Raw genomic sequence first — 11,380 nt, forward strand, 5'->3', positions numbered from 1 at the left:
TAGACAATAAAGACCAAACTATCACTCTATAACTTATCTAATATAGGAAAACAATAATAAAAACTGTTAGAAAAGATTGTAAGCAATATATCTGAAAATTTTACCCTGGATAGACGCTTGATAATACTATTCCAAATACGAGTGAATAAACCTATAACAAAAATGCTCTTATTATAAAAGTATGTAAGGCAATAGCTACCAAATGATCCTAAAACACTAAATTTTATTTACGTCTACGCCAGTTCATAAAATAGCATATAAAGGCCCAAATCCAAGCCAAATGGGTCAAGTCGTCTACGCCTAATGTTATGTCAGGCATGAGTCATGGTGAAAATATAACACAGTAGGGTGTGCCTGTAGTACTAAAAAGCGTTTAAAATTGCATTGTCAGTATTTTTCTGAAACCAGTAATAAACTTTTTAAGAAACGTGTCCCTTTGAAGGGTAAGAAGAGAAGAATAAGTACTAGCTCAAATAAAAATTGCATCTCAAAAAGCGCATAGAGCCACAGAATAGAGCTCAGCTTAACAGGGCAAGAAGGCTGTTCAGGCGGATCCTGTTTGACGGAAAAACTTTGTCATTATATGTAAAATGCATTCACCCACAAATGAGTAAAAAGGATAAGATATTTATATTTTGTATTAATGTAGGTATATGCGAATCTCCAGTCCGCTAGCTTTAGCAATTATGTAACAGCTCCGAGAATTAAAAAATCTGTAGGTGTAGCTAAACTACACCGTGTAGTTTTAAGATAAAGTTAATGCAATTTTCTTTTTTTAATAATCAATTTTCTTTCTTTTAGTAATAAGAACAAAAACAGAAATTGTGAAACTTGACGATAAATTTAAACATTTAACATATTATAAATTATTCATATACGGGTCAAGGGAAGATTGCCTGCCCGTAACCGCAGTCGCTGTAAAATGTTTGAAACATCGGGATAAGTAAATAATGACAAATCCTTTAGACGAGACTATTATTTAATAAAAAAGTCAAAGGTTACGTAACCTAAGCTTCTAATTCCTAAAAGATTATAATGAGAACAGATTAATTTGAAATGAAAAACTGAAAAACATTTTTTTCGGGCGTTAACTATACGTGAACCGTTTTCAATTTCGCTTTAATACAAGTTTGATATTGATATTACATATACCTATAGCTCTAAAACCAATCTATTAATCATAGGTACATAATATACTAGCTTTCCGCCTGCGGCTTCGCCCGCGTTTTCAAAGAAAAACCCGCATAGTCCCGTTCCCGTGGGATTTCCGGGATAAAACCTAGCCTATGTTACTCGTGGATAATGTAGCTTTCGAATGGTGAAAGAATTTTTAAAATCGGTCCAGTAGTTTATGAGCCTATTCATTACAATCAATCAAACAAACAAACAAACAAAGTTTTCCTCTTTATAATATTAGTGTAGATTACAAAAGTGTATATCGTCTATAAGTAGTACCTACGTAATACTGGGGCTGATAATTCTAATTCCTAGGACGCATTGTTTTCCAAGCGAAGTTTCCCAGAAAAACCTGACGTTTCTTATAGACTATGGCTAGTTTTGCTCGCTTTGAAATAGGAGCGTACTAGATTTAAACCTGCACCTTAGAGAATACGAAGTGTGTTCTTGTTTTAACGATTTTCTGTTCATATAAAGCCGATAGGATATTTCGCTGTGTCGTGCGTTAACATGATATCGTCCATGTTATTCATGTACGTGCCAGTCTATACGATTTTCCTCCATTATATGCTCTATTTCACAAAATGATGTCATGGCGGGCTTTATTTAACTGATATTGGTGTGCTGATGTTCTATATTGGATTAGTCCCTAGGTTTTCAATACAGATAATGTTATATGTTATAAGATTGGACTTTAGAAAGTGTGTACTTACTCGTTATGAGAGGAAGTCTTCTTTGTCCTTTCCAAGGGCGTCGCCAAGGGGGGGCAGGGAGGGGCAGCTGCCCCCCCCTAGAGATTCTAAAAAAGTTGCCAAATATAATGCAACCAAAGTCTTGTTGCATTGATTCTGGTTGGTTTGGTTGAGTCTGGTCGATTTAAAATATAAATTTTTTCGCCTTATTTCAACTTAATACCAAAAAAACAACCTAATTTTCATAGGAAATTTACTCAGAAAATGCATACAAACAGTGTGATAATGAGCTTTTATAAATCAGGCAAATTTCTCAAACGACCTAAAATGTTAGCTATGGTATCGTTACACTTTGATCAGATGAAATTTTTTCTTTGGAAATGTTACCGAAAGGCCGATACAAGAGAAAATATAAAGTTCGAGAAGTGTGCCTGATTTAGTAAAAGCTCATTATTACACTGTTTGTATGCATTTTCTGAGTAAATCTTCTATGGTAATGTATATTATATTCATCAGCATCAGAAAGAAGAGATTTCAATGAACAAAAGGCTCCCCAATTTTTTGCAAAAAACTCATATTTTGACGTCAGAATTTTCGTTTGAAAATTAGGTTGTTTTTTGGTATAAGGCGAAAAAATAAATATTTTAAATCAAATAAATTACAGTATATGTATTTGGGACATAATAAGGTGTTTTCATCAAATTTCGTAGGAAAAAAAAATTTTTTAAATAAAAAACCTACAATTCATACCTACTTTTCTCATTCATTAGAGAATGAGAAAAGTATGAATTGTAGTAGGTAAAGTCAACTTGCCCCCCCCTGCGCCATCGGCTGGCGACGCCCTTGGTCCTTTCATCACAAATATTCTTTCTATTTGTCATTAAAAACAAACACGTAGGTATTTTTATTACAAACAATTTATTCAAAAGTGTACTTAAGCTAGTAACTAATTTAATATCAAGAAACAACACCGTCAAGATATTTGCTATGCCGACAAAAATTTATAAGCATCAGACTACATTGCGAAATATTTTCTTTATACTTTTTAAAGTTTAATGCCATACAGCATTTAAAAGATTAAATATTGCGTATGCCTGGTGGTAGATCTGAAATATAAATAAATGCAATTAATAAATTAGAATACAATAAGCGTTTATCAATTTTAGGATGAATAGCATACAGTGAAAACAGGCACGCAACATGGCAGCCAAATGTAATTTTCAAAAACCAAAAAGTAATCTAAAATGAGCTTAATATATAAGTCTAATAAAGCTCACATCAGTCAAAACGTTGAGACAGATATTTCGGTACAAAGTCCGCATCGCCACGGGTCGTGACGCTCGGGTCAGCAAGAGAAAGAGAAGCGACCTCGTCACGGGATCCCAGTTTGATTCCCAACCACATGAGTAAAGGGCTCTTCTTACGTCTTCACTCTAAAATATTTTTTAATTTTTCAGGCTTAAAAATATCATTCAAATCTCAGATTCAAATAACCTCTCTCTACAGGGTAAGGTATATAAACATTATACAATATACACATTTTCACAAAAATGAAGGTTTTGAGGTATTTAATCGAATTGATTGCCATAGACAGATTGGAGCTCTCAGAAAGACAAAATATTTTTAGAGGATGTCATAACGATGTGAATTTTGATGTGAAATTTTTTGGCACATCATCATTAGTTAAACGGCGGGTAGAAAGCAAGATTTTAATGCAATTATTAGCTAATCGGAAAAATACATAAGCACCTAATATAAGAAACTATCTAAATGTTTATTAATTATTATTTTAATATAAGTTTCTTTCTCTACATTTTCAGGTAAGCATCAAAAGTAATTAAATTAATATAGAGACAATCCCATAATCCCAATTTGACCCACAAGCCCTCAGTTGTTGGCGCTGATAACACTTCCTACTGAACCAAAGCCGCCAAGTGCAGATAAGCTGTATTGCGGCTGATTGGCGTTTATCTGTTATTAGAAACACTTTGGAAAATTCGAGATTATAAAGACTTGGGATTTGGGCTTTCAGCGTCCTGTTATCGTACACAAGATCGTATTATATTAAGTTCGTGTTCTTGTAAATGTCGATTCTGCACGGTTAGCCTCTCCTTGAAACTATATAATCTGATTTCATCTATTTTCTTATACGTTATAGTTGCGGTGAGGTTAAATATCAACAAAGTATAGAATCGTGAAAGAAATTAAAATGCCGCTCTACGTTATTTTACCTTAATCACTTTGAACCTTATAAGGAAGAAAAACATGATTAGAGCGGACTATTTTAAACAGTCTTATAAATAAAATAATGAATAAAACCTTCTCCATAAGCACATCACTATAGTAGCAAGGAACACTGCAGATAGCCACTGCTCCAAATATAATTGATATGAATTCAACGCTCACTTGACCCCTTTTAGCCGTCTGAAATGCAAATAGAAATCAACTTTTAATATGTAACAGTTGCGGAGTTCCCAATGGATGCATTTCTGAACATAGCGTTCTCTAAATGTTTCCATATTACCATTACCATTGCCTGAAAGATTATTATTAATACATATACACTCTTGATATAATGTTTTATTTTACCTACCAACATATTCTTATACTAGCGGTCCGCCCCGGCTTCGCCCGTGGTACATATTTCGCAATAAAAAGTAGCATATGTCCTTTCTCGGGCATCAAAATATCTCCATACCTAATTTCATGCAAATTGGTTCAGTAGTTTAGGCGTGATTGAGTAACAGACAGACAGACAGAGTTACTTTCGCATTTATAATATTAGTATGGATTTCAAATATGTTTTTTTTTTTTTTTTTTTACATTAGGATAGGTAGACATTTGACCACAGTCCCACCTGATGGAAAGCGGTGACGCGGTCTATGGTGGTAAATCATGTCTACCTAGAAAATGCCTATTTATTCGCCTCTTGAAGGAACCCATATTGTACTTTTCTGGAAAGACAGACGCTGGCAGGGAGTTCCACTCCTTGGCGGTTCGCATTAAGAATGACGACGCAAAGCGAGAAGTGCGAGCAGTCGGCATTTCCACCAAGTAAGGATGGTAGCCTGCAGTGCGCCTGGATGTCCGTTGAAAAAAAGGGGAAGCAGGGATGATGCTGTGCAGTTCAGTGGCGCATTCGCCGAAGTGTAAGCGATAGGATACCGAAAGGCTGGCAACTCTTCGGATGAGTAAGACTCTGAAGGCGGTTCTCAGCTAAGTTATCGTCGCCTATAATGTCCTCAGACTATTCTAATATTGAAAGGAGAGCGCTTCATTAAACATAACAATCAAAATGTTGTGTGATAATTTTAAAATATGTCCTACGTAGAAAAGCTTACCTCAATAATTTGATAAAAAGTAATTGGTAGAATGATAGCTCCAGCTTTAAACAAAAGCTCATGAAAAACTCGTAGACTACTATTTATTCGTGCCGCAAAGCTAAAAATATACATTCATTTTCATCTATCTACATAACATCAACTTATGATCATATTTATTTTAAATATCTACCCGTATATTTCAACAAAATGTATCGCAACTCTTTTTAGATTTTTTATCGATTCTGCTGTGTTGTTGCACTTAGAAAATGTTTTCAAAATCCTATTCTCTAACAATTCCAACTGTCCACACACATGCAGAATTAAAATAGGACCCAAAGGCGAAAATGCTAAATACATAAACAAAGCATAAAAATCGTAAAATAAAAACAACACGTAGAGCGCCAGAAAAACGGCTAAATTATTTTTATTGAGTTCCACCGGCTCTGGGTACGTAATATCATATAAGGGTACGTATCTGAATTCTCCAATAACATGATAATACAACATAAGTGTAAACGATTTGATAGGAAACAAGCTAGCCACGCATATAACTATTTTCAACCAAAGATAAACGATTGTTCGACCCTTCTTCGCGTAACGGAGCACAATATCGTACTCCTCTTTGGGCAATTTTTCTGCCTGTTTGTAATCTAACTTCATTTTCTCAATCATATCATGAAATTTGGTTTGATGCCACACCATGACTGCATATTGAAGTGACACAACATTGAATATCACACTGAGAATGCCATTTGCACACGCTTGCGAAATATCTTTATTTTTTAAATCGTGAAATATTGTGCTATAAATTAGCAAACAATATGTGAAGAAAAATATGCCATGCATTAATGCGAATTGACCGATCCATTTAAGATTACGAGGTACTTTTGGATGTGATTTGTTGAGCCACATCGAAAATACCATGATTTTAAACATTTTATCAAAACTGATTTCCATATGTCCACCAAGATCGTCCATTTTGCTTGCAATGAATTATTTTGTTCCGTTAACATACTTATTTTCTGTCCCTGAATTATGTATGCAGAAAATTAAAAGGAACTTCTTTATAATGGCTTTCCATTGTCGTAAACATGTTGTGAAATAATTATTTCGTAAATTACGTAACATAATTTACAGCGCCGCGTGCAACTGATAATGAAAATATTTTTTATTCTGCAATATACAAAGCAACTCTTTTGCCTTTACTGTAATAATATTTTGAATGATGTGTAGATTGTATAACCTTTTTTTTAGGTAAGTATATGTTACTCGACTCTTGTTATCACTCGACTCGACTCGATTTGTACGAAATCTTTCAACATCAATTTGTAATCGCAAAGAACTATCACTAGTGTTTGTTAGATTTGTAACTATTATTAAATTATTCTTAATACATATTTAATAACATTGGTATTATAATAAAAAGTCTACTGGTTTAGGAAATATACTTCACAACCTTCCCTATTTCCTTGTATTATTATCACGTAGAGTATATCAATTGTAAATGACTGCTTTCTTATGTGATTAAGTATGTGTTTTTTAATAAATGAAGAATCATTAGTAAAAGGTACCTAAAAGAAACATGATCGATGTAACGGTAAATAATTGGCTAAATAACAAAACTATGTATTGAAATTAATGTTTCTATTGATATTGTATTATATCAATATATCAATCTTTAAACGACATCACCTCTACCGCGGTGTTTTATAAAATAAAACCTTTGATTCATCCATTTTAAAATGATTAATACGAAGTTAATCTTCTAAATAAAGTGTTTAGCTATATAAGTAGAATGTATGAAATAGCTTCACCCATTGAGGGAGATTTAAAGTTTCTCAAACAGAAAAGTAGCATTGAAATATGACTTCCAATTGACTGACTACCTATTTTCGTATTCTGTTTTGAAATTTAACCCTTTCAGGATCAAGGACCGAAGAGCTCTAGTAAATATGATCCAATAAAGAAGAGGAATATTGAAAATAATTTTTAAGGTGTTTTTGCGTTGTTTGCGCCACGTAGCAATTCAAGTTATCAGCTCGAATTAGGTCTATTTTTAAAGAAAGGGTAATTGATCTTCTTCGACAGCTCGAATTAGGTCTATTTTTAAAGAAACAAACCTCAAAACTATCAAATTAGACAAGGATAAGTATCCGGACTGACAAAAAATCACTTAGGTACCTATCTGCTAGCCTAGTGCTATTGCTTTTAATCACATTTAATCTTTTTTTGGGCCTTAATTTTATCTCTATTCAGATACTATGGTCTGTGAGCTACTATGGTGTGTGAGGTCTATGTGAGCATAATGATTTCGTTGTTCTATGTGTTGGTCTATGTGAGCATTTCGTTGTTCTTACTGCCATCGAAAAAATTCTATGCAATGTTCTACCACTGAACAATACTGAATACGAGTTTTCGTTTACACTAAAAGATTACGTAAGAATGCTCTTGCCCTAGCTCTAGCTTTATGTTAATTTGGTCTAAATACACCGTAAGGTGCATTATCAATGCTTTTTCATGACTCCAGTTTGTTATTTGAATTAAATGGACTATTTTAACAAATCCTGTAAAAACTGTAATAGCAACTCACCAACGACATAATTAAAAATAATAATATAACAAAATACATCGTCCTTGTTTCAGTCAAATTAACTTACCTGCTAATTCGTTTAGCTACTTGCATGTTATGTTTAAATTGGATTTAGGTCTGCGTCACAGTGGTGATATTTGCTTAGAAGTTAACCCTCATTATGTTTTTTATGTAATTAATGTAGTAATTATACTGGTTATTTTAGTGCATTCCCATTTCCCGGGTATGATAGTGGTATCATGAATTTTTATGTTAAAATTTATTATGATTGGTGCTTATAATGTCCGAATGAGTAATATTAAACCTACTAGGATTTGTTAGTTGAGACAGAGAAAAGTAATGATTATTGAAAAATATCATTATCTGGATATCTAGATTTTAATATTGTGTGAGGATCATTTTGAGAATTCAATAAAAAGCTACTTTTTTATGAAAAAGCCAGAAGAAAAATTCAGTCATTTAAATGTTGGTTCATAAAATAATTCTAGTAATTATGTTTCTAAATACTTAATCGGTTGGAAATTCCATTTATAAGACGTTATTCACATAATTTGTAAAACTTTCTCGTTGGTCTTTACAATTGAATATAAAGTGGGCATACAAAAGGTTTTTCTTTTAATTGAATTCTCACAAAGTTATGGTAGTTGGGATTTCTGTTGTAAATGTTATGGATAAAGTTAATAATTGAGTAAATAAAAAACTCCAATCTATAGGTAGTAGGAGTGTCTGTTTGTAATATTGGATAAATGCATGTGGAAGTATAAACGGTGCGTTATAATAAACCAAAAAGAATAAGAGACAAGAAAGAGAAATTGTTGTATCTATCAACACATTATTTTGTATCATAAACTCACGGTATATTGTAGGCATAAGATTCTACTAGTAATTAATCATTACCATGTATGTAAGATTTCCTTTAAATATTTGAATACTTACGTATAGTAATAGTCTAGGTTTAATTAAATCAAAGGTCCACTGGATAAGTTTATATTATAAATATAAACCATAGCATTTTTCTATTAAGTACCTAATAAATTTACTAGTGTGTGAGTGATATGCACTCACAACTAAATTTATTATCAGGTAACTACAAGAATCACTGATTTATGTTTTCCTATTCGGCTGTGTAGTGGATAACCAAAAAATCCTTATCAGTTCCTAATCCACTTACTTGCAGTTAACTGAGTCATGTTAATAATCATTGTTTAAATTTGACAAGCAAGCATCATAAAACATGCGAAAATCGCAAAATGGCGTCTATCCCATTGATGGTTGGTTAGTGGAAGAAATTGGATTACTGCGTAATTTCACTAGCCGTGTAGCTGTCAGATGTCAGAAGCAGCCGCTGATGCGCACCCTTCATGGAAATTTTCGCTTACCACATAATACACTTAGGCTCGAATATAATCCTACAATATTGTTGGGATAACTTTATTTTCTATGTAACACTTTTTTCGTAACGCGGGATAAGAGCGTACTCTACTTCTACTAACACTTTACTAGAGTAAAAAAAACTAATAATAATCAATTTCCCTTTTGCAGTACTGTATCACGCACTTCAAATATCTAATATTCTATAAGAAAAATCAGAAGTTCCAGGAAAAAGGGCAGAAATACGACAAACCTTTCGTCTCTCTCCACCCTTGTTTCTGAGCGCGAAATTTTCTACAATTGAATTACAAATTTACACAGTATACACGCTTCCTGAATTTTAAATGTGAACCTTTTTTTCCTATGTCACCTTTAAATACCAATTGGTAATAAGTGAATAGGTGATATTGCGGAACGTGAAGCTCCAATGAGTATCCTCAAATAAGCAGTAACAATTAATTAAAGCTACGTGCAGGAGATTTTATCCAAGAATATATTCATCTCGTCATTTCCATACGAGAAGATTAAAAGTAATACAATTTGTTTAATTACATTTATATAATGTTTGTACACCACTATATTGCCTAGGTTCGCATAACCGACGTTTCCGACCACACTGTTAGCCAGGCTCAGCGGGAACCATGTCAATTAACGATAAGACCAAGGCAATACAAGATTGTGTTCATATGTAGCGACTGTGTGACGGCAGTGTGAGGGTATGTGAATAATAATAGTGTTTTTTTTTTATTCCTGGTCATGTTAAGTGAATTTTCGAAAATCTTTAATATTTTGTTTCTTTTTAAAATAAAATTTTATATCTGTAGATAGTATTTCAAGTACTTTTCCTCCAAGACCCAATAAAATTTTCCATCCATTTTATCAAAAAGTGTACTTGACCAATCTGCATGTACCTAACTTTAAAACACGAATTATATTATGGACTCGTAAGTCGTAAGTATGTAAAGGGAACACTAAAATATAAGGAGATGAATATGTATTAATATTAATACATAGCCATTCTAATTAAAATACACAATCTTAAAAGCGAAATGACGCAACAAGCAATATACCTACTCACGTGGATGAATAATACAAATATAAAAAATATAAAGACGAAATTATTCATGCTCACCAGGACAACAATGCTGCTCGTTATCCATACGGTTTTTTCCCATTTGTCTCCCCACGTTTGCTGAGGTAACGTATTATTTCATTTTATTTATTTACAAAATAAAAAATCTATGTGAATGCTATTATTATTACAAACGATGAATGCAATCAGTTTTCAGTTCTTTCGTATAAATATTGTTTGGAATAAATAATGCATGGTAATCTCTATCATAGAGTTTGTTTACATGAAATGGCGGTGAAAAATGCTTTTGTTTCGATCAAATATTATTATTAAGTAATTCATCTTTTTTAAAACCAGCTCGAAAACACATAGTATTTTTATTAACTCCGTACCTACTATCATGAATGTAATTTGGATTTAAAATAAAATATGTGAATTACGCTTCAAAGTTTGTCTGTAATATTATCAATAGATAATAATAAAATTGTTTTATTACTTATTTTTAGTAATAAAAAGGGAAGATGGGTTTTCTTTTGTTAATTTCACACATCATCATTAAAGTCGGCTTAACACAAAATGATTCTTATTTTGATTATAAGAAATATACCTACAACTATTTAGTATTTAGTAACCTGTATAATTAGGTCTGCAAAGTTGCGGTCATCAGGTAGTCGAAAATTGGCAAGATTGCCCTTAACGTCTATTGCTAGGTACATACCGAATCGCATTTGCATTTGATGTGCACTAATAATTTATCGTTCATTAGCAATTCAAACAGTTAAGTGCCTGCCGCGAACCAGGCAAACTTCTTAGCTTTAACAAGGAGTGGCAAAATTAAGAAGCTCGACTTTGTAGGTATTAAATTGTTCATGGTTGATGTGATGACATGATGTACACTTAATATAGTAGGTCCTGTGCCCCCTTGTGGGAATGAGCATAATGTTTTGCTTATCGATTTTCAATGCTACAATATTTTTAAATAGAAATGAATATAATTAATCTAATAGACTGGAAATAGTCGATTATTTTTTAAATTACGATTACATTTTAATAACCTGTGTCAAAGCGATCCAAAAATAGAACAAACTGAACATTTCATAACGGTTTAATAAGACTACAATAAATACAATAATTATATAAAAATCATTTATTATTC

The 11,380-nt window shown here is 32.6% G+C and overlaps 1 protein-coding gene across 1 annotated transcript; it reads right to left on the bottom strand.

Moving 5' to 3' along the window:
- Window positions 1-2,920: 2,920 nt before the first annotated feature.
- LOC149905041 (uncharacterized) lies at window positions 2,921-6,169 on the bottom strand. Its single transcript, XM_090106137.1, has 5 exons — window positions 5,382-6,169; window positions 5,210-5,309; window positions 4,188-4,292; window positions 3,146-3,301; window positions 2,921-2,974 (listed from the first exon to the last, which is right to left on the bottom strand). The coding sequence occupies exons 1-5, from the start codon at window positions 6,167-6,169 to the stop codon at window positions 2,921-2,923; spliced, it is 1,203 nt and encodes a 400-aa protein (XP_089962263.1).
- Window positions 6,170-11,380: the final 5,211 nt, after the last annotated feature.

This window comes from Colias eurytheme, chromosome 10, assembly GCF_061535395.1.
Source record: "Colias eurytheme isolate Ceu_HAF_F1 chromosome 10, ilColEury1 Martin Lab GWU primary, whole genome shotgun sequence".
NCBI lineage: Eukaryota > Metazoa > Arthropoda > Insecta > Lepidoptera > Pieridae > Colias > Colias eurytheme.